General features: G+C 39.2%; 1 protein-coding gene and 2 pseudogenes across 2 annotated transcripts in view; 2 read left to right on the top strand and 1 right to left on the bottom strand.

Moving 5' to 3' along the window:
• CASP10 (caspase 10) overlaps window positions 1–24,630 on the bottom strand; it is a 55,448-nt gene that overhangs the window by 24,405 nt on the left and 6,413 nt on the right. For both annotated transcript variants that reach the window (XM_066279781.1, XM_066279782.1), the window contains exons 4-5: window positions 11,022–11,157; window positions 648–799 (exon numbers count right to left, since the gene is read on the bottom strand). In XM_066279781.1, coding sequence (XP_066135878.1) covers window positions 648–799; window positions 11,022–11,157 — 288 coding nt within the window. The remainder of the gene's footprint in view (window positions 1–647; window positions 800–11,021; window positions 11,158–24,630) is intronic.
• Window positions 835–1,384, top strand: LOC136337915 (septin-10 pseudogene; annotated as a pseudogene).
• LOC136337917 (septin-10-like) lies at window positions 1,875–2,399 on the top strand (annotated as a pseudogene).

The raw sequence follows: 24,630 nt of genomic DNA on the forward strand, positions 1-24,630 counted from the left end.
TTACCATAATTAAAAAACAAAAATTTTCAAGGCCAAGCTAACTTCACTGATGCGGACCAAGTTTGCTGTAAAGAAACAAATCCCAGGGGAGAATGTTTTATGTCTCCCAAGGATCATGATCATGTTGTGAGGGACAGACTGCAGTTTCTCCCAATGTTTCCCCCTCTACCCACCCTTCCATTGTGTGCACTACCGATACTCCCTTCTTGTTCTCTGGGGACAACCGGTTACACAACTTGTGGGGTCCAGTGCAAAACAAAAGTTCATACATTATTAAGAATTTCAAGACAATGACAGCTAAGCATTAGAAAAGTATGAACCCTATGCAACTGCACAGGCTCTAAGCCCACGAAGCCAGCCCTATTGAACCCCACAGATAAGAACAGTGACACAGTATACAACACAGCAGTGTACTGGAGTCAGGCTCAAACTAGTTAGTGAAAGCCATTGTCAGATTTTCAAAAATTCTGCAATGCAGTTGATATTATATTGGTAACTTGAAATCAGCCATGGAAATCAGTTTTCCTCTTTTTCTCCCTCCTCCCCTCCTTCCCTCCTTCTCTCCTTCTCTTGTTCTTTTTCTTAGGGGCTAGGAGTAGAGAGTGAGGCTAGTGGTTAAACATTTACCAGCAGACCAATGAACCTACTGGCAAGGCTTGAAGGATTTGCTCAATATCTGAAGAACGAAGTATTCCTTCCTCCTGGTCTTCTTTGCCTCCTGTCGCCTCTACAACATACTCCTCAGGAGCAGAGGCTGGGACTGCCACCTCACTGGCCCTCAGCTTGCTTTGCTCAGCTTCTGCAAAAAAAAAGAGAAAATATTCATTCTTTCACTATGGTTTTAAGAGTTTGCCTGACCAGCTGGTCAATAGATCAATTCAGCAAGGCTTCTGTTTTAATATTCTGTGTTGGGGAGACTGGAGTTGGAAAATCAACACTAATTGATACATTGTTTATACTAATTTTGAAGACCACAAATCCTCACATTTTACCCCCATGTTAGACTTAAAGTTCAGACATATGAAGTCCAAGAAAGTAATGTTTGATTAAAATTGACCAATGTGAATACAGTGGGATTTGGTGACCAAATAAGCAAAGAAGAAACCTACCAACCAACAGTGACTACATAGATGCTAATTTTGAGACCTATATCCAAGAAGAGCTGAAAATTAAGAATTTTCTCCTTAACTAGCATGATCCTCATATTCATGCATGCTTCTGCTTCATCTCACCAATGGGCCACTCTCTGAAGGCACTTGATCTCTTAACCATGAAGAAGCATGACAGTAAGGTGAACATGATACCAGTGATTACCGAAGCAGATACAATAGCTAATAGTTAACAGAAATTTAAGATTAAGCTAACCTGCCTACACCTGTGCTGAATTGCCTGCGGGCACTGTGTTTCTGCCATCTGAACAGCCCTTATAAAGGTTTCCTGCAATCCCATTTCAACCAATAAGACTGAGGCTTTCCCCATCCAATCAGAGTTGCACAGCTCTGACCAATCAGGACAGGGTCTTTTGACCAATCAAACTGTGATGATGCAGAGTCCTCATTTGCATGAGGATAGACCAATCAGGTACTAGGGGTGAGGACTTTTGTCAATATAAACTAACTCCCCTCTGGTTCAGGGAGCTTATTATTCCCTGAAACCAGAGCTGTAACACGGAAGAAGTCTCGGCCACAGCAGAGCAGACCATTGCTGTTTTCACAGCTGCTCTGTAGCACTATTGAGCTGTTCCACAGCAGTGCTATTTTCACAGCCATGCTGTATCACTGTTTGCTCTGCATAAAGTTTCCTTCTTCACTGCACCCCAATTTGGGGGTTCCTGTTGGTGTTGAAGGCATAAATGACCATTGATTGGCACAAGTATGGTTGAGTTAAAAGTTGGAAATAAGATGGTTAAAGCTTGCCAGTATTCTTGGGGTGTCATACAAGTGGAAAATGAAAACCACTATGACTTGGTAAAGCTCCAGGAGATTCTTATTTGTATAAACGTGAATAATCTGGGAGAAAAGAACCCACATTACGCACTATGAACTTTACAGATTTTGCAAACTGCAGGAAATGAGCTTTACTTAAGTGGGCCCAGAGAATAAGCCACTCAGTCTCCAAGAGACCTCCAAAGCCAAAAGACACAAAATTTATGGGAACATCAGAGGAAGGAAGAGGAAATGAAGCAGATGTTTATGTAGCAAGTAAAGGAGAAAGAAACCATACGGGGAGAAGCTGAGAGGTACAGGCTAAGTTTGAGCACCTTCAAAGAGTTCACCAAGAAGAGAGAATGAAGCTTTAAGAAAAATGACTTTTGGAAGAAGAAATAATCATTCTCTAAAAAGAAAGCTACCTCTGAAACATACCAGACCAGACTTTTATGGGAACAGATGGCAACCTGAAGATAGATAAGAACTATAAGGACTCCAATTTTATGTAATTCAAAAGTTCCAGATCACAGAAGGTCATCATAAGCAAAAATTATTAAAATGTTAGAACTATGCTGTGATTTTCTTGCTGGTTTAATTTGCTGTATTGCTTTTTCTGTACTTGGCAAATGGCCACAGATACTGCCATTTATTGTTAAGTGTAAAATATTACTGGAAAAATATTGTTAAGTGTAAGGTCAATACATAAGTTTGAGTGGATGATAGCACTTACATATTCAGTGGTTAAGAATTAAGTTGCTGGTTTGTGATGAATCTAAGATTGTTTTGCCAGGTGCCCACCTACTGTCACTTTGTAGAGCATTAAACCATAGATGGCACACAATAGCAATGTCAGTGCCATTGAAAATGCAGAACTCATCTGTATTACAGCCGTCTGACTCCATTTATATTCCAAAGATGAATCTTTTTTTGTACACACTAACGGTAAAATTCTGGGAATATATTTAAAAATACATTGAGTACCTGAAACTCTAACTTCTCAATAGTTTTATAGGGCTTTTTAATTTTTGATATAATTATCTAATTTGTAACATGATCCTAAGAATCTGTATCAAATTTTATATAACATGATGTCCTTCCATGCTTCAGTATGCCTTATTGTGATTGCTGTATTTTTGTGATGAAACAAAATACAGTGGTACCTTGAGATATGAACAGACCAGCATACAAATTTTTTAAGATATGAGCTGCGACTCGGTCCATATTTTTGTTCGAGATCTGAGTGGAATTCTGAGATATGAGTTGTGATTCGGGAAGCTGTCGCTAGTTGGCACGTTGGCGCACGGGTCCAGTTTTGGCAGTTTGATATACGAGTTGACTGACTTACGAGCTCGGTTACAGAACGAATTAAATTCATATCTAAAGGTACCACTGTATATTTAAAAAAGAACAATTTCCAAGTATATAAACCCTTTTTCTAGTAGTAAGTACCTTTGAACTTAGGCATTATCACCATATTTTCATTAGGATTTAGTACATTCTTGTTGCTTAAAACTCTGTCTTCTAGGGGGGAAAATAATAAGATTGAATCATTTTATTAAAATTATTTCTTAAGAAAATAACTATGAACATCAAATGTTAAAGATATAAATATTAGATAACATATCTCAAGGGATATTTGAATTTAGCATTTTAGTAGTATTTTCAGAACAATAAACTTTTCCTTAACAATCATAGGTAGACAATTTTTTATTTTTTGTACTTAAATATTCTAAATAAAGCTGACATTTACCCTAGACAAATGAAAAAGAAGAAGAAAAGAAGATACTTGCCCTCAATAAGGCAATGATTCACCTTCCTGTTCTACAGTTCTCAATTACTTGAAAGGCAAGAAAAAGAATCACAGATAAGAAAAGAAAAATCACCTTTTGATTAGCAGCAATACAAGGTAACCAATTAGCAAAACCTTTGTTTCTGTAATGCCATTTTTTTTGTAATGCCATTTTTTTAAAGGCCTACTACATATATACTCAGATAAAATGTGAATTTATAAATTATTTTTATTTATCATTATATTTCATTCCTTGTATTATCCTATTTTATTTGTTATTGTGTTTATGTTTTTATTACTTTTATAATTTTGTAAGTTTCTACCCCATCCTCTTTTATTGTTTACATTTGCATGAAATGTTTTTTCCATCCCTTCACTTTCAGTCTATGTGTATCTTTTGTTCTGAGATGGGTTTATTGTAGATAGCATATATTGTATACAAGTCATGTTTTCTTATCATGCATCTACACTCTGCCTTTTTGATTGGATCATTTAATCTATTTCATTTAAGGTTTTTATTGATATGTATTTATTTATTGCCATTTTATTCTTTAAACCTATAATCCTCTTTCTCTCGATTTCTTTTTTCTTTTCCTCTTTTTATATCAGGCCCTTTAACATTTCTTGCAGTACTTATTTGGTAGTAATGAACTCCTTGAGCTTTTTTTTTTTTTTGTCTGAGAAGTTCTTTATTTCTCCTTCAATTTTAAATGATAGCTTTGCTGGATACAGTAGGCTTCATTGTAGGTCCTTGTTTTGCATCACTTTGAATATTTCTTGCCCTGAAGTGTTTGTGTTCAGAAGTCAGATGTCAGCCTTATGGGGGTTCCTTTGTAGGTAATTAATTGCTTTTCTCTTGCAGCTTTTAGTATTCTTTCTTTATTTTTTATCTTTGGCATTTTAATTATGATGTGTCTTGGTGTGGACTTCTTTGGGTTCATCTTTAATGGGACTTTCTGTGCTTTTTGAACTTGTATGACTTTATTCTTCATCAAATTAGGGAAGTTTTTAGCTATGATTTCTTCTAACAAGTCCTCTACCCCTTGTTTGTTCTCTTCTCCTTCAGAAACCTCTATGATGCAGATATTGTTTCGCTTCATGTCACCACAGAGCTCTCTTAGAGTTTCCTCAGCCTTCTTGAGCCTCTTTTCTTTTTCCTGCTCTGCTTCTGTGTTTATGTTTATCTTGTCCTCTAAATTACTGATTCAATCCTCCTCCTCATCCAGCCTGCTGATGATTCCTTCTGGCACAATCTTCATTCCTGATATTGTATTTGTCATTTCTAATGGTTCTTTTTTGTGATTTTGATGTCCTTTTTATAACTTACCACCTCTTTAAGTTCTCACTTACTCTTACCCATTCTTACTCTAAGTTCCTCTAGTATCCTAATAACCATTATTTTAAACTCTGCATCTGGTAATTTGCTTCCATTTCATTTCATTTCATTCTTTTTCTGGAGATTTCTCCTGTTGACTCGTTTGGGTCATTGTTTTATTTTTTTTGGTCTGCCCATTTTGTCTGTGTATTAAGTACCTCTGCTCTGACTACAAAATCTGTTGTGATGTCTTTATGAGAAAGGTGGGCCCAGTGGTACTGACCTCCAGACCACCTGAGCTCCTTGCTCTAGTAATGTTTCTTGAGGGTTATATTTACCATCCTGTTGTATGTGAGAATTGAATTTTGTTGGTCCTTTTGTGGGTGGAATTAACCCTTCAGGCTAATTCCTGAAGGACCCTGGCTGGCTCTAAGAGTCAACTTGATCACATATATTAGACGCTGTGCAGTGTCTGTCCTATGGGGTGTGGTTAATCTCTTCAGGATTTGGTGCCTGCTGGACTCCTCCTTTGGGCATGCCACTTGTGTGGCTAGCTGAGTCTGCCACCCACCACTGGTTGTATTGGTTCTGGGTCCTCTTGGGTGGGGTTTGGGTATGGGTTGATGTCAAACATTGCTTATAACCCACTGTGGTCTACCTGTCTGGAGCTACCACTCTGCTAACTGTTTGTGTCTGCATTTTCTGTGCCTGGGTGTGTGGGGAGGGGTCAGCCTGTGTATAAGCATCGACTTCCTCCTGCTTAGAGTTCCGTAGCAGCTCCGTAAAGGGGCCCAAGTTTCTTAAGCTTTGCCTCCACTTTACAGCTACTCTACTTCCTCTTGAAGCTGCATGGTCTACCTGCAGAGTCTTCTGTAGAAACACTGTAGAGTGGGGGAAGACTGGCTTCACCCCACCAACCCTTCTGCAGGCTGCAAACTTGGGGGGCTAGGGCAACTGAAGTCAGTCCCCCTTATTTGGGGAGGATCTCTTGGTCAAGAGGTCAGTACAAGGAAAGTGGCCCCTACTCCAGAGTCTAAGCTCTCAAGATATTCTAATTCTGTTTCTACCCTGAGAGGGGAGCAGCAGATTCAGGTTGGGTTTGGCCAACAGTTTCCTCTGCAGAAATTCTTTCAGCTGGGGAGCTCCTGGCCTTAATGAGGAAGATTGAGAGAGTCTTCCACTGAGGTTGATTGTGATCCCTCAGAAGGTAGCTAAGCTCCAAGAAACTCCCACTTTGAATGTCTGTGCTCTAAGCCTCCCTTTCCCCTGTGGAGCTTAGCCCAGTGGGGCAGGGTATCCTGGATTTGGGCCTGCTGACTATGAAGCTCTACCTCATTCAATGACTACAAGCTGCTGACCATAGAAAGTGGAATTCACCTCAGCTGAGTTTGGTGCCTGATGAGATCTCCCTTTGGATATGCTGCCGGAAATGTTAGTTGGGTGCTTCTCTGATGTTGTCTGTAGCTGGCCACTGGATGTGTTGGCTCTGGGACTCTTATGAGAGAAGATATTGCCTATAACTGGCTCTCAGCAACCTTTTTGGAGCTACAGGTATAAGCAATCCAGAGTTTATGGCTGCCTCTGCTAGGCTTAGGTTCACATGGAAGGACCAAGCTGCACACCTAGGCTGGGTTTTACCAGCACTGGGCCTGGGGCAAGTCAGCAAAATACGGAAGTTTCCCTCAGATCCACCTGCTGCTGCCTATCTGCTGGCTGCTTCTTGGACTCAGCCCCTGACAAATCCTCTGGTAGAGTATAAAGGCTGGGGCAACTCAGACATCAGGAAAGGTCATGGGTAGGGTTCCCACCCCAGGGCCCCAGGTGTTGGCCTGTCCTTAATTTTTTCACAGACCTCAGTAGGGTGTGGCCACTAAGAGTCCAGTAGGTATGGCATCTGAAACCCAGAGATTTTGTCTGCCCACACAGTACAGACAGTTTCTATTGAATTTCCCATGAGGCAGAAATAGCAGTCATATTCTCAGGAAAGTCAGGGGAAAAACTCCAGCCTGAACACCAGACAACAGAATCACTGTCACCTCCTGCATCTTTTCAGCCTGCTTCCGGACCAAGGCTGCTTACTTCTCAGCAGGGCCCAGGGTGAGTCAAGAGAGATTCCCGAGCATAGGGCAGTTGCTTTTCCCCACGCTGATGCTGCTCAGAGGGGACCATTCCACCTAAGAAAGTTGACTACTTCAGTATTGGAGAATGACTCAGCACAGGGGTTCCTGCAGCTGTCCTTCACCATGTCTCTCCTTGAGGCCACCAATTGCGTATTCTCCTCAGGTGACTCTAATCCTCTCAGCTCTCCCCCCACTGGAGCTCAGAGGAAGGAGCTGTGAATGAGATTTTCTACATTGGTCCTTTAAGAGGTTGCCTGCGTCTCCAAGAGCTCTTGTCTTTCACAGACAGAAACCTTGCCTCTCTTCACTGCCAAATGCTATGTAGGCATCTCTTCTAGTCTCTGGTGCTCTAGGCTAGGGCACCTGGCCTGGGGCTGAGGACTCACACCTCTCAGAGAAAACTTCCCTGCAGCTGAGATGTCCCTCTGGACCCTCGGTTGCCACTCACTCCTGGGAGTAGAGGCAGCCCTTTCCGTGTCTCTGCCCCGCCTACCAGTCTCATGTGGCTTCTTCTGTGAATCCTTGGTTATAGACTCCTCTTCAGTTAGTCCTGAGTTGGTTTTTCAGAATGATTGTTCTTTTTTTATTTTTATTTTTTGATGATTGTTCTTGAATTTAGTTCTAATTCTAGTTTGTTCCTGGTAGGAGATGAGTGGAACATTCATTCACCTACTCCATTGCCATTTTGCTCCTACATGTGTCTATCCTGATGGTTCTTAAACAGAGCTTGCGTCCTAATCAGATGCAACAAAATCTGTCTTTAGATCATATTCACTTACAGAAAAGTCTAAATTCTGCATATCTACTATCTTTTCAGTCCTTTAGTCCTTTATCTTAAACAGCAGAATTAAGTCCAAATTCTTAGGACTATAGAAAATCACTATTAAAATATTAATTGACACCTATAATATAATAACAAATAAATATTTGGTCTCTGCTTCCTTTCCTGGCATATAGCTCCTAAAATTCTTAAAATCTCTGTGATGTCTTTTACATGCCCATGAGAGGACTGGTGGTTGGAAGTTCCTGAATAGCCTCAGTATGTAGGCTGGTTGCCAGGAGAACCAACCACGTGATTGAAGGAACTTACCCTCAGACCTCTAGGAAGGAGAGAGGGGTTAGAGGTTGAATTAATCATAATGGTCAATGATTTAATCAATCATATTTATATTTGAAGCCTCCATTAAAAAAAAATCTTAACTTAAGGAATTCAGAGAGCTTCTGGGTTGGTGAACACGAGGAGGTGTGGGGAGGGTGAACTGTTTGGAGAGGTTCTAGAAGTTTCTCCCCTTATACCTTACCCTATGCTTCTCTTCCATTGGCTGTTTCTAAGTTGTAACCTTTTATACAACCATTAACCTAGTAAAACTGTTTTCCTGAGTTCTGGAGTCATTTTAGAAAATTATTAAACCCAAGGAGGGAATCATGAAAACCACCAGTTTGTAACCAAAGCAGACAGATACCGTGGGTAATCTGGAGACCCACTATTTTTAATTGGCATCTGAAGTGGAGGGGCAGTTTAGGGGCCTGAGAGACCCTAACCTAATTTAGTTGGGGTCTGCACTAACTCTGGTTAGTGTCAAAATGGAATTAAATATAGGACACCCAGGTGGTGTCTGCAGAGAACTGGAGAATTGTTTGGTGTGGGAAAACTCACACATCTGGGGTCAGCAGATTGGTGTGATAGAAGAGCAAAAACAATAAAACAATTGTTTTCTTCCATAACCCAAGGAAGATCACACGGATGGTAGGTTGTAGAAAAGAAAAATCAAAATTAGAATTCTTCTTTTGATATAAATTTCAGTTCTTAAGACTCATGGAGGCATTTACTACATAAAAACTAGAGTGATATGCAAAATAATCTGACCACCTGCCCTGCATTTACTTTGTGCTGGGTACATTACAGAGAGATGGCAATGTGGTGAGAAAACAAAATCTCAGTGGTCAGAGATTTTAAGTGAGGATTCCAAATATACTTTTGACTTCAACTTCCTGCTTTTTATTTCTCATTTAATGACTTGATGGTTAGAAGACCTGTTTTTATTCTTCATAAATTTTACTTAAATTATACATTTATTCATTGCTTTAATTACGGTTCAAGATTTTATCAATTTCACAACAATATATTTTGTTCCATAACTCATTTTGTATTAATAGAATTCTTAGACATAAGTTTCCTTTTGGCTAGTTTCATTTTTAGCAAGAGATATTTGCATACTAGAGTGACTCAGTGAATCAAAACATGGGTGAGGCATAAAAGCTTCATGAATATACTTTATCTATAGCTCTTGTTTAACAGTGGAGAAATAGACTTAGAACAATACAAATTTTAGCATATTGATACATGATAAGGCAGCCAGGTTTGATTTCTACCCTATGCTGTTACCTCTATATAATACCACAGCAATATGGCCTTTATAAGACAGGCTAAAATAGTAATAATAAACTTCTTCTTGTGCTGGACAGATAGCTTGGTTGGTTAGAGCATCATTCTGAAGTGCAGAGATTGCCAGTTTGATTCCCAATTAGGGCACATAAAAGAACAGATTGATGTTCCTGTCTCTTTCTCTCTCTCTCTTCCTCTCTTGCTAAAATAAATAAAAGTTTTTAAAATTTTTAAATAAATTTCTTTGCTAGTAATTTCTGAGATTACCATATAAAAGTTTTCATGACTTTCTGACAAATACTATTCATAGCTATATATATTGAGTGCTTTCCTCTGTGTCAGACATGTACTTTATAGGAATTATAAAATATAAAAAAACAAACAAACCAAAAAAACATGAGGTGAGCACTATCATTATCCCCATTTTATAGTTAGGGAAAGTGAGACATAAAAATGCTAAGGAGCTTGACCTGTGGTGGCGCAGTGGATGAAGTGTCGACATGGAACCCTGAGGTCGCCAGTTCAAAACCCTGGGCTTGCCTGGTCAAGGCACATATGGGAGTTGATGCTTCCTGCTCCTTCCCCCTTCTCTCTCTCTCTCTCTCTCTCTCTCTCACACTCTTCTTTCTAAATAAATAAATAAAAATTTTAAAAAAGTTTATATTAAAAAAAAAACGCGGCCTGACCTGTGGTGGCGCAGTGGGATAAAGCGTCGACCTGGAACACTGAGGTCGCTGGTTCAAAACCTTGGGCTTGCCTGGTCAAGGCACATATAGGAGTTGATGCTTCCTGCTCCTTCCCCCTTCTCTCTCTCTCTCTCTCTCTCTCTCTCTCTCTCTCTCTCACCTTTCTAAACAAATAAATAAAATTTTTAAAAAAGTTTATATTAAAAAAAAACGCGGCCTGACCTGTGGTGGCGCAGTGGGATAAAGCGTCGACCTGGAACACTGAGGTCACCGGTTTGAAACCTTGGGCTTGCCTGGTCAAGGCACATATGGGAGTTGATGCTTCCAGCTCCTCCCCCTTCTCTCTCTCTCTCTTTCTCTCTCTCTCACTCCTCTCTCTCTAAAAAATCAATAACTAAAAAATATTAAAAAAAAAAACGCTAAGGAAAGGGCCACGGCACCACTAATAAATGCAGTCCTGGCAATCTCACTCAATAGCATAATTTCTGTACTATCCTGCCTCCTTCTTTTTTGCTATTTTATTCTAAACAATTTCCTGTACTCTCACTCCCATATGAGAATGAGAAAAAAATATTTGTCTAAAACTACTTTTCCCCACTAGAATATAAGTTCCCAAGAGGAGCTTCTAAAACTGTGTCTAGTACAAAATATACATTCAGTAAATGAGTTGAACAAATTCAAGAGAGTTCTGGTTTTCCCAAGAGAATGTTATCAGAGTAACGAGTAAACATCATACATGACCAATTAGTTTAAGAATTCCCATGTTTTGGTGCAGCAAGCAAGCATAACTTAGTTACCTTTCTCTCTTTTATATTTTTCTATCTTTCTCAAAAAACAAGGTACGACTTGTGTGAAGAGTTTCTCCAGTAACGTCAGATTATCAGCATCTATTTTAGCTTGTTTCTCCAGATGTCCCAGGAAACTTAGAGATGTCTGCAAGAGAATCAATGGAGTCGCATTTATTTGCCAATTGATGATTCATTCATTCATTAAACACTACCTGTGTGGCCACTAGGCACCAGATTTTGCATTGATGAATAAGTTAAGTATTAGTTTAGCCCAGAAGAGTTCAATAGTGTGGGGGAAGACATATTACCAAGGAAACCTCTATATAATCTATACTAATACGAAATACCAAATATAAACATCTCACTACATACGAGGTAGTACTTTTTATATATTAACCTCAAAAACAACTCAATGAGGTAGATACTACTATAATCTTCATTTTAAAAGTCACAGAGAGATTCAATAACTTGTCCAAGGTCACAGAGCCAATAAATGGCAGAGCTGGCATTTGAACCCTGGCAGTCTGATGTCAAAGTCTCTCTTATTAACCATGAGCTATACTACCTCTAACTCACTGCAGATGACATAGTAGATTAGAGCAGCAGCAAAACAGAGTGGAAAATGTTTTGAAAGAATTTTTTATTTGGTATTTTAAAAGAAAGAAATCTCTTAAGTACTCCTAGGAAAAACTGCAAATTAGCTAGCATTATTTTAATATTGAATTACATATAAGGTAGAAGGTACCATACTTTTCAATTCTCAATGTATTAAGCTGGTTATGAAAAAATATTTATGAACAAAATAATTATATATTGCAGCCCCCAGAAAAGAGAACTCAGAGCCTGACCAGGCAGTAGCACAGTGAATAGAGCATCAGACTGAGATGCAGAGGACCCATGTTTGAAACCCTGAGGTTGCTGGCATGAGCACAGGTTCATCCAGCTTGAGCACTGGCTCACCAACTTGAGCACAGGGTTGCTGGTTTGAGTGTGGGATCACAAACATGATCCCATGGTTGCTGGCTTCAGCCCAAAGGTCACTGGCTTGAGCCCAAGATTGCTGGCTTGAGCAAGGGGTCACTCACTTTGCTGTAACCCCTTGGTCAAGGCACATATGAAAAAGCAACCAAGGAACAACTAAGTTGCCGCAATGAAGAATTGATGATTCTCATCTCTCTCTCCCTTCCTGTCTGTCTGTCCCTATCTGTCCCTATCTGTCCCTCTCTCTCTCTCTATCACAAAAAAAGAGAGAAAGAGAGGGAAGGAAGGAAGGAAGGAAGGAAGGAAGGAAGGAAGGAAGGAAGGAAGGAAGGAAGGAAGGAAGGGGAGAGAAACAACTCAGAAAGTGAACATCTGAACATTATCAGCAGAGTGGGATCTGGGGAAGAGGTCTCTAGACATGTTGAATGGTTGAACAGCTGAAATGGGACAGTGGGTTCAGGAATATTGAGAAGTCATTGAGTATAAACCACGAGGAGAGCTAAGTCACAGCTGGAACAGCGGGCTGATATCAGACGGTGAAAGAATACACAAACCAAGTTTGGGCAAGTGTCCTGAGAGTCAAGGGGTGCTAGTAGTGGTTTTTAAGAACAGTAGCATGAACATACTTGTTTTTAAACAGAAGTCTTGAGGATGGGTTGAGGAGGAATGGATTAGAGAGAAAATATTGGCAGAAAGACGAAATACTCTGGTGATGTGATGCCCAAGAACTGGTCTAAAGCTATGGTGGAAATGCGGAGGCAGCACTGGATTTGAGAACATTTCTGAATTGTAATTTGGTGAGTTTTGAGCTCAATTAGAAGTGAGTGAAGAAGCAAAGAAAGAGTCAAAGATGGCTAAATGGTGATACCAACTCTTATTCATCATCTGTTTGACATAGCTGGATTCACATAAGCTGCACACGGGAGGTGATATTAGGATTGCATTTTGGAGAATGACTAGTTCTTCACTGCCAACATGAAAAAGGAATTCCAGGCACAGAAAAGCAATATGGGAAAATGATGAAAAACTAAATATCTGTTTAAATGGGGTTTTGTGGTGGCTTCAGCAGGAATAGTTTCATTGGAGTGAAAGAAGCCAAAGCCATATTGGAATGCACTGGGACATGCTCCAGAGTTCAGTTAGTGGGGAAAGTGTGTGTGTAGACTATTCTTTCAAGAAGTTCAGCAGTATTCAAAAAAGAAGAAAAAGGAGTTTAGCAGTTGAGGGAAGGAGGAAGTTAGAGCAGTAATGTAAGAATGAGGAAGAGTTAGAGGGTGTGTGTTTGTGCATGCACATGTGTGTATTTTCAAAGGAGTCATTCAAATTGCCAACAGCCAAGGGAAAGGCCAGAATTACAAACTCACATGATCAAAAGAGACATTATAAATTTTCATGAAAACCCAGACACAGGTAGAAAAACCAAAAAAGCAAAGAAGTATGTGTGCCCCCACCTGCAGTACCAGCAGACCAGGACAGGTTGGCCAGGAAGTAAAGCAGGACAGAGGAGGGGGTGAAGGAAGATTCATCCAAAGTTGATCTGCTGGGCAAAGGCATTGGGGAGAACCTGCACAAGGTGCTGTGTGAGGTCATGTGCAAATGAGCTTTCTAACCTCAAAAGATATGCTCCTATTTTGACAGTATCCTAACAGGATAAAGAAAAGAGACTAAGACAAAATCCCAGAAGTAATAACAGAAATTCATTATACTTTATAGAAAGTTTATTAGATATTATATTTATTAGATATATTAAATGACACCTTCTGCACACACACAATTTAAATGAGTCGGTATACTAGTTTAAGAACACCACCCTATGACAGTTACTAGACTTACTATGGTACACTTTGTAAGGTATACAAATGTTGAATTACTATATTGTATACCTGAAACTAATAAAATATTGTGTGTCAACTATAATTTTTAAAACTTTAAAATAAAAGAACACCATCTTATAAAATATTAGCAAGAAGCCCTTTGCTCTGCTTCTTTGCCAGAAAGCTAGATTTGGGTGTGGTTTCCTTCTCATCACCTTCTGTGTTGATTGCTACACTGAAAACAAATTTCGTGAAAGTTGAAGGCTGCCTATTATAGTGCTGTAAGTTTCTTTGAAGGCTATAAAAGAGGAAACTGATGACACTCTGCAGTGGTTATTTTTGTCCCTCTTATGCAACCATATGAATTTAGAACCTCCTTTTAGGCTGAGGGGCATTCAGGCCCTCCTCCAGTGGCTGAGCTGATAAAAATTGATTTCTGTGATCAAATCTTTTGCAATTGCATTTGCAGATAATGTAGCCTCTGGTGTGGAAACTCATCTGGGTTGCTTAGAAATTGTCCTTTACACACTTCAAGGACTGGCCTAACTCCAAAGTCCAATAGAGATCAACCTGGATTATCTGAGGTGTATAACACAGACACAATTCTGACATAAAGAATGAGATCCTTTGGGATAAAGCTGAGATCATTTGGAATCCAAGAAGGAAGTGCAGTTGTCCTGAATTTGACCAGGTTATTCAATAGTTTTCTACATCTAAACACAGCAACTTCTCCTGTTGTACCAAATGGAAAAAAAAATCATTTGGCTATACTTGAGCATGAGCTTTTAATAATTTAAAAGCTAATTTAGCAGGGGAGAAATGTTTGGAATGCTCCTGACCATAAAAATGTGTTTGTAGCCACCGATGCCCTTCAAGCAGAGGTCTAGGACCTATGGATACAACTGGGGAAGAAGTATATTCTCCAGCTTTTCTTAGTGGAAAATCAGGTCTCTTTTAATAAATTTCATATTCCCCCACCCCATTGTAGGAAGTAAGTACCTCTGTCTGTGACATATGCACAAGTGTACAAAGAGAAAGTGGTCTTGTTTTGTTTATAAACCCATAAACTGAAAAAATTGTTAGAGGATGTGCAAAGTTGGAAGAGAATATTAACATATTAACCTGGAGAGCTCTCCAAACTAAAAAAAATCTCTAATGTTGAGAAATTCTGCATTTTAGGTAAATTCTGTCACTTGAGTAGGCAATCACTTTGAACCAATGCAAACACAAATATATTTAAAAATTATTATCTGAAACAAATCCTCTGATTTTTTAATTCTTCAAGAAGTGTGGACCCTTAGGATCTATACAGAAGTTGCCCCGATTCATAGTGAATTACATTCCAAGACCCCTAGCAGACACCTGAAACCTCAGATAGTATCAAACCCTATACATACATAACATTTTTCTTATGCATACATACCTTTGATAAAGTTTAATTTATAAATTAAACATAGTAAGAGATTAACAATAAAAACTAATAATAAAATAGAATAATTATAATAATGTACTGTAATAAAAGTTATGCGAATGTGGTCTCTCAAAGTATCTTACTGTACTGTAGGTTAAGCATGGATATGCTGGGCAAAGATATGATTCATGTCCCAGGGGGGACGTGGCAGCACAGTAGGAGATTTGATCATGCTACTCAGAACAGCATGCAATGTAAAACTTATGAATTGTTTATTTCTAGAATTTTCCATTTAATATATATATTTTTAAATTTTATTTAGAAAACTAAATTTAACAGGGAGACATTGATGAATAAGAGTACCTAGATTTCAGGTAAACATTTTTATAGCAGTTGAACTGTTGATTATGTTGTATACCCATTACCCAAAGTCAAATCATTTTCCATCACCTTATATTTATCCCTCTTTACACCCTTCTCTCCACCCCTCCCCCACACTTTCCTCTCCCATATCCCCCATTCCTCAGTAAACACTTCACTTTTGTCTATGTCTGTGAGTCTCAATTTTATAGCCCACTTATGTGTGAAATCACAGTTCTTAGCTTTTTCTAATTTACTTATTTCAATCAGTATAATGATATCAAGTTCCATCCATGTTGTCATAAATGACCCTATGTCGTCATATCTTATGGCTGAGTAGTATTCCATTATATATGTGTACAACATCTTTATCCAATCCTCTATCAAGGAACACCTTGGTTGTTTCCATGTCTTGGCCACAGTGAAAATGCTGCGATTAACATGAGGGTGCATGGGTCTTTACATAGCAATATTTTTGAGTTTTTTAGATAGATACCCAGTAGTGGGATTGCTGGCTTATATGGTAGTTCTATTCTTAATTTTTTGAGGAACCACCATACTTTCTTCCATAATGGTTGTACCATTTAATATATTTAGACCATAGTTAAGCATGAGCAACTAAAATGGCAGAAAGTAAAACATTGGAAAGGGGGTCTACTCTATGTGTGTGTGTGTGTGTATTATATAGTCATTCAGATGGATAGATAGATAGATAGTAGTCTTATTAAGCCCAAGTATGAAAAGTCATCTGGGTTTCCATACCAGAGCTTAACAAGGTTGCATTATCTACAATTGCAATTGCAAATGATTTTTATCACAAATAAATTCTTTACCAGTTAATGGAGGAGGGCCTAAATGCCCCTCAGCCAAAAAAAATAAGGGTTCTTAATTCATATGGTCACTCTAGAGAGAAAAAAATGACCTTTGTAAGGTGTTCTAAGTAATGTACATGTACATTTACTTATAGAAAGAGAACTAAATGAGGGGAAAAGATTAGCCAAATTATTTGTACATAACACATAGATACAGACAACAGGGTAGCAATTGCCAGAAGGAAAAGGGAGTTGGAGGTAGGGGGAGGGGGACAAAGGGGTAAAACGGGGGTGGAAAGAGACTTTGCATGGGGTGTGGGGGGCATGATGCGGTGTGTAGAGGCAGTTACATTGAGTGAGACACTTAAAACCATGTCAACATAATAAACTAAAACTAAAATTAAAAAAATAAAGATAAAAATTTTTAATTAAAAAAACCTTAGAGATTTAGATAAATGTTTCCAATATATTATAGAAGAACTGAAGAAAAGACTACAAAGCAAAGAGTGAAATATGACTCCAAACTTGTGAAAGAAAAAGTGCATATGTTTATTTTATAAAATAATGTTATTACATAATATATAAAAATATTTCACATATGCACATAAAAAATAAACTGGAGCCTGCCCTGTGGTGGCGCAGTGGATAAAGCGTCGACCTGGAAATGCTGAGGTCACCAGTTCGAAACCCTGGGCTTGCCTGGTCAAGGCACATATGGGAGTTGATGCTTCCAGATCCTCCCCCTTCTCTCTCTCTGTCTCTCCTCTCTCTCTCTCTCTCTCTCTCTGTCTCTCCTTCTCCTCTCTAAAAAATGAATAAATTAATTAAAAAAATAAATAAATAAACTGGAAGGATATACACCAAAAAAAGAGAGAATTAAATGAAGATTAAAGAAGAGTGTAGGCCTGACCTGTGGTGGCGCAGTGGATAAAGCGTCGACCTGGAAATGCTGAGGTCGCCGGTTCGAAACCCTGGGCTTGCCTGGTCAAGGCACATATGGGAGTTGATGCTTCCAGCTCCTCCCCCCTTCTCTCTCTCTCTCTCTTTCTCTCTCCTCTCCCTCTCTCTCCTTTCTATAAATGAATAAATAAAATAAAATAAATTAAAAAATATAAACTTAAAAAAAAAGGAGAGTGTAAACAAAATAAATAAAATTTAAAAAGAAGGAGATAGTGTAGTACATAGTGGCTATATACTCGAACAATGCAAATGTACAGTATTTCAACCTTTAAGAATGGGGAGAAGGCCTTGGCTGGTTGGCTCAGCAGTAGAGTGTCGCCTGGCGTGTGGAAGTCCTGGGTTCAATCTCCAGTCAGGGCACACAGGAGAAGCGCCCATCTGCTTCGCCACCCTTTCCCCTCTCCTTCCTCTTGGTCTCTCTCTTCCCCTCCAGCATCCAAAGCTCCATTGAAGCAAAGTTGGCCCGGGTGCTGAGAACAGCTCCATGGCCTTCACCTCAGGTGCTAGAATGGCTCCGATTGTACCGGAGCAATGCCCCAGAAGAGCTGGGTGGATCCCAGTCAGGCACATGCAGGAGTCTGTCTGACTACCTCCCCGCTTCAAACTTCGGAAAAAAACAAAAAAAGAATGGAGAGAAAATAAGTACTGTGGTACCTTGAGATACAAACAGACCAACATACAAATTTTTTAAGATATGAGCTGTGACTTGGTTTGTATTTTTGTTTGAGATCTGAGCAAAATTCCGAGATAGGAGTTGTAATTCAGGAAGCTGCTGCTAGTCGGTGCGTCCAGTATCAGCAGTTTGATATACAAGTTGACTGACTTACGAGCTCAGTTACAGAATGAATTAAATACGTATCTCAAGGTACCACTGTATAGCACATGCAAAATAAATGTTTCAAATAGCGTATTTTTTGCTCCATAAAACTCACTTTTTTCCCCCAATAAGTGGAGGGGAAAATGTCTGTGTGTCTTATGGAGTGAAAAATATGGTATTTTATTAAATATTTTAACACACCATTTGGTTCAGACTATTTTTTTCTTATTTTTCTTCTTAAAACACTAGGTGTGTCTTATGGTCAGGTGCATCTTATGGAGTGAAAAATACGGTAATCATATTGGAGGTAGAAATGTTAATATTGATATTCTGAGAGTGTTGTATGCATAATGTGAAAGAAAACAAATAACAATGTAGTTAATTCTCTAATACCCTATGATATGAAGACCATAATTATTAGTGTGGAAAAAAAGACATAGATATTATACAATACATAAGGGATTCATTAAAAACACTAATTTGACAAAAAATAGTGGTATGGCTTCATGAAGTATTTTATGTTAACCACAAAACAAATACACACACACACACATTTCCTAGCACTATTCTTTGTGGAAAAAAAATACCTAGAAGCAATGTGTCTCTTCATCATCTAGTTTGTTATCTTGAAATAACATTTCTCATGAAAAGAAATCAGGAAAAATAATGGATTCAACGTCTGGACAGAAAATATACAAAATAAACCTGTGACATTTTGCTATTCCAAGGCATCCAACAAGGACTACCAAAGTCATGTGATAATGACTCAGAAACCAGCCTGACTAGGCAGTGGCACCATGGAGCATCAACCTGTGATGCTGAGGACCCAGGTTCTAAACCTCGAGGATGCTGGCTTGAGCGCATGCTCACCAGCTTGAGTGCAGGGTCGCTGGCTTGAGCATGAGATCATAGACACGACCCCATGGTTGCTGACTTGAGCTCAAAGGTTGCTGCCTTAAAGCCCAAGGTCGTTGGCTTGAGCCCAAAATCTCTGGTTTGAGCAAGGGGTCACTGACTCAGCTGAAGCCCCCAGGTCAAGGCACATATGAGAAAGCAATCATGAACAACTAAGGTGCCACAACTATGAGTTGATGCTTCTCATCTCTCTCTGCTCCTGTCTGTCTGTCTGTCTGTCTCTCTCTCTCTCCACTAAAAAAGAAAAAAAAACTGATTCAAGGCCTGACCTGTGGTTGTGCAGTGGATAAAGCATCAACCTGGAAACGCTGAGGTTGCCGGTTCAAAACCCTGGGCTTGCCTGGTCAAGGCACATATGGGAGTTGATGCTTCCTGCTCCTCCCCCCACCCCTCTCTCTCCAAGTTGAAGAGCCTACCATTGGGCAAAAGTGGGATAATGTGAACTTCAATAAAAATAATTGCAATGGGATGAATTCAAATTTATATGTATTTTTATAATGGGTCACTTTCAGAGAAAAATTAAATATCAGTCAATTATCATAAACACTGGGTAAATAAAAGAAAGAATCAAGAATTTATATATAAACTGTATCACCATGGAACCAAATAGTAGACAAGGGAGGAACAAAATTATAGAATTTAAAAGTGATTACCAAGGGTAAGGGGATGTGGGGTACAGGGATGGAGAGGGGGTGGGGGGAAGGGTGTACAATGGGAGAAATATAAGGTGACAGAAAATGATTTGACTTTAGGTTATGGGTATACAACATAATCAACAGTCCAAATGCTATAGAAATGTTTACTTGAAACCTATGTACTCTTATTGATCGATGTCACCGTGTTAATTTTTTAAATAAAATTTTAAAATTATAAATTAATATAAAATAAATAATATAAAAATCCCCATTCACAACCCCCAAAGAACCAATATATAAAACTGTTAAACATCAACAGTTGTTAATATCAAAAAGAGAGAGAAAAGCAGGAAATGGTGTACCTCCCAATTAAAGAATGCAACACCAGACCACTATGTTCTTGACAAAGGGATCTAACGTGAGTCTTATAAAGCCTCTGAATTCAGTGGCCAAGTTTCAGGAAATGCAGAAGACAGAGGAGCATGCTGAACTGCACCAAGCACACACATCAGCACAACCTAAACTAGGGGAAATTCTGTGGGCCATAGGGTTCTTCAACAGATAAATCTGAAGCAAAAGAAAGGGATTGTGGGAAAGCCCTAGCCAGGTATCTCAATTGGTTAGAGCATCATGCCAGTATACCAAGGTTATGAGTTTGATCCCTGGTCGGGGCACATAAAAGAATCAACCAATGCAAAAATAAGTAGAACAAATTGATATCTCTCTCTGTCTCTCTTTCCCAAATCAATCAACAAATTTGAAAAAGAAAAGAGAAAAGGGATTGTGGGAGGGGAATTTAACTTATCAATTAAAGGACACTCAAAAGAAAACACTGGTCAAGAATAAATTGCTATCTAGAGATGCACAGGCAATTGATAAAACCATAAAGAAACATAAGAACGTGGTTACTATAAAAGCCTGGACAGTGGTTACCTCTAGAAGGTGGGAAGGAGCTGTGATTGGGATGGGGCAAATGGAGGGCTTTCTGGAATGGCTGGAAAAATTCAATTTCTTGACCTAGGTGATGGTTTTAAGGGTATTAGCCTTATAATAATTCATTTAGCTGTACGTTTGTTTGTTTGTTTTGGGGTTTTTTTATTATTAATTTTACTGGGGTGACATCAATAAATCAGGGTACATATGTTCAAAGAAAACATGTCCAGGTTATCTTGTCAATCAATTATGTTGCATACCCATCACCCAAAGTCAGATTATCCTCCGTCACCTTCTATCTAGTTTTTTTTGTGCCCCTCCCCTCCCCTTTCCCCTCTCCCTCTCCCCCCTCGCCCCCGTAACGACCACACTCTTGTCCATGTCTCTTAGTCTCGTTTTTATGTCCCACCTACGTATGGAATAATGCAGTTCTTGTTTTTTTCTGATTTACTTATATCACTCCATATAATGTTATCAAGATCCCACCATTTTGTTGTAAATGATCCGATGTCATAATTTCTTATGGCTGAGTAGTATTCCATAGTGCATATGTGCCACATCTTCTTTATCCAGTCCTCTATTTAAGGGATTTTTGGTTTCCATGTCTTGGCCACTGTGAACAATGCTGCAATGAACATGGGGCTGCATGTGTCTTTATGTATCAATGTCTCTGAGTTTTTTGGGTATATACCCAGTAGAGGGATTGCTGGGTCATAAGGTAGTTCTATTTTCAGTTTTTTGAGGAACCACCATACTTTCTTCCATAATGGTTGTACTACATTACATTCCCACCCACAGTGAATGAGGGTTCCTTTTTCTCCACAGCCTCTCCAACATTTGCTATTACCTACCTTGTTAATAATAGCTAATCTAACAGGTGTGAGGTGGTATCTCATTGCAGTTTTTTTTTTACATTTTTTTCTTATTTATTCATTTTAGAAAGGAGAGAGAGTGAGTGAGAGAGAGAGAAAGGGGGGGGAGGAGCAGGAAGCATCAACTCCCATATGTGCCTTGACCAGGCAAGTTCAGGGTTTTGAACCAGTGACCTCAGCATTCCAGGTCGACGCTTTATCCACTGCGCCACCACAGATCAGGCTCATTGCAGTTTTTATTTGCATTTCTCTCATAAATAATGAAGATGAGCATCTTTTCATGTATCTGTTGGCCATTTGTATTTCTTCCTAGGAGAAGTGTCTGTTCATGTCCTCTTCCTACTTTTTTATTGGATTGTTTTTTTGTTGTTGAGTTTTATGAGTTCTTTATATATTTTGGACATTAGGCCCTTATCTGAGCTTTTGTTTGAAAATATCATTTCCCATTTAGTTGGCTGTCTGTTTATTTTGTTGTTAGTTTCTCTTGCTGAGCAAAAACTTCTTAGTCTGATGTAGTCCCATTCATTAATTTTTGCCTTCACATCCCTTGCTTTTAAAGTCAAATTCATAAAATGCTCTTTAAAACCAAGGTCCATGAGTTTAGAACCTATATTTTCTTCTATGTACTTTATTGTTTCAGGTCTTATATTTAGGTCTTTGATCCATTTTGAATTAATTTTAGTACAAGGGGACAAACTGTAGTCGAGTTTCATTCTTTTGCATGTAGCTTTCCAGTTTTCCCAGCACCATTTGTTGAAGAGGCTTTCTTTTCTCCATTGTGTGTTGTTGGCCCCTTTATCAAAAACTACAGACCAACATCTCTAATGAATACAGATGCTGAAATACTAAACAAAATACTAGCAAATAGAATACAACAACATATTAAAAAAATAATACATCATGATCAAGTGGGATTCATCCCAGAATCTCAAGGATGGTTCAACATATGTAAAACGGTTAAAATAATACACCATATCAACAAAACAAAGAACAAAAACCACAGGATCTTATCAATAGATGCAGAAAAGGCATTTGATAAAATACAATACAACTTTATGTTTAAGACTCTCAACAAAATGGGTATAGAAGGAAAATATCTCAACATGATAAAGGCCATATATGACAAAACCATCAGCTAATTTCATATTAAATGGCACAAAACTGAAGTCTTTCCCCCTTAAATCAGGAACAAGACAGGGTTGTCCACTCTCTCCACTCTTATTTAATGTGGTACTAGAGGTTCTAGCCAGAGCAATCTGACAAGATAAAGAAATAAAAGGCAGGCCCTGGCCAGTTGGCTCAGTGGTAGAGCGTCGGCCTGGCGTGCAGAAGTCCCGGGTTCGATTCCTGGCCAGGGCACACAGGAGAAGCGCCCATCTGCTTCTCCACCCCTCCCCCTCTCCTTCCTCTTTGTCTCTCTCTTCCCCTCCCGCAGCTGAGGCTCCACTGGAGCAAAGATGGCCCGGGCACTGGGGATGGCTCCTCGGCCTCTGCCCCAGGCGCTAGAGTGACTCTGGTCGCAACAGAGCGACGGCCCGGAGGGGCAGAGCATCGCCCCCTGGTGGGCAGAGCATTGCCCCCTGGTGGGCTTGCCGGGTGGATCCCGGTCGGGCGCATGCGGGAGTCTGTCTGACGATCTCTCCCCGTTTCCGGCTTCAGAAAAATACAGGAAAAAAAAAAAAAGAAATAAAAGGCATCCATATCAGAAAAGAAGAAGTAAAAGTATCACTTTTTGCAGATGATATGATCCTATACATCGAAAACCCCAAAGAATCTACAGAAAGACAACTAGAAACAATAAGCCAATACAGTAAGGTCGCAGGATACAAAATTAATATACAAAAGTCCATAGCTTTTCTATATGCCAATGATGAAACATTTGAGAACGAACTAAAAAAAAATAATCCCCTTCATGATTGCAACAAAAAAAATAAAATACCTAGGAATAAACATAACAAAGAATGTAAAGGACCTATATAATGAAAACTACAAAGCACTGTTAAGGGAAATCAAAAAAGATACAATGAGATGGAAGAATATTCCTTGTTCTTAGATAGGAAGAATAAATATAATCAAAATGGCCATATTACCCAAAGCAATATACAAATTTAATGCAATTCCCATCAAAATTTCAATGACATTTTTTAAAGAAATGGAACAAAAAATCATCAGATTTATATGGAACTTCAAAAAACCCCGAATAGAGAGACAAGATGGCGCTGGAGTAGGCAGATGTACCAACATCTACCTCCCAGAACCAAAGTGGATTACAAACTAATTTTAAGAACTATCATCTGGAAAAACCAACTTTGGACTAAACTAAGAGGACTCTTCAACCAAGGAACACTGAAGAAGCCACACCGAGACTGCTTAGTGTATCCCAAGGTTCTCTTTACCATGCCACAGTCACAGAGCTCCAGGGAAAAGCAACCTGGTCTCATCTCTCCAGGCAGAGGAGAACAGAAGCTCCATATCCACGCATGCTGCAAATGGCTTTTCCAGTCTACATGGACCATTACCAGCTAGAAGCAGCGGTCATTGGGACTTGGACATGAGCTGCAAAGTATAGAATGGTGACAATAATTCCAGTGCCATGCGGACTTTTCCTGGATGTGGACTTTTCCTGGACTCCTGCTCCCTGTGACAGCTCCTAACAAACTGAACTGTGGTTGGGTTGCATTTTTCAGGGATTTGGCATGGTGATGGGGCCAACTTGGACTTGGTGAACATGTTAAGGACACTATTCTTTTATGGATTCGTATTGGCCAAGAGTTTGCTTAAAGGCTTTCAATCACTGTAAAAAAAATAGAAGACTGGATAAAGAAGATGGGACACATATACACCATGGTATACTATTCAGCTAGAAGAAATGATGACATCGGATCACTTACAGCAGAATGGTGGAATCTTGATAACAATATGCGGAGTGAAATAAGTGAATCAGAAAAAAACAAGAACTGCAGGATTCCATACATTGGTGGGACATAAAAGCGAGACTAAGAGACATGGACAGGAGTGTGGTGGTTATGGGGGGGGAGGGAAGGAGGGAGAAGGGGAGGGGGAGGGGGAGGGGTACAAAGAAGACTGGATAGAGGGTGATGGAGGACG

The sequence above is a fragment of the Saccopteryx bilineata genome, chromosome 5 (genome assembly GCF_036850765.1).
Source record: "Saccopteryx bilineata isolate mSacBil1 chromosome 5, mSacBil1_pri_phased_curated, whole genome shotgun sequence".
NCBI classification, from domain to species: Eukaryota; Metazoa; Chordata; class Mammalia; order Chiroptera; family Emballonuridae; genus Saccopteryx; species Saccopteryx bilineata.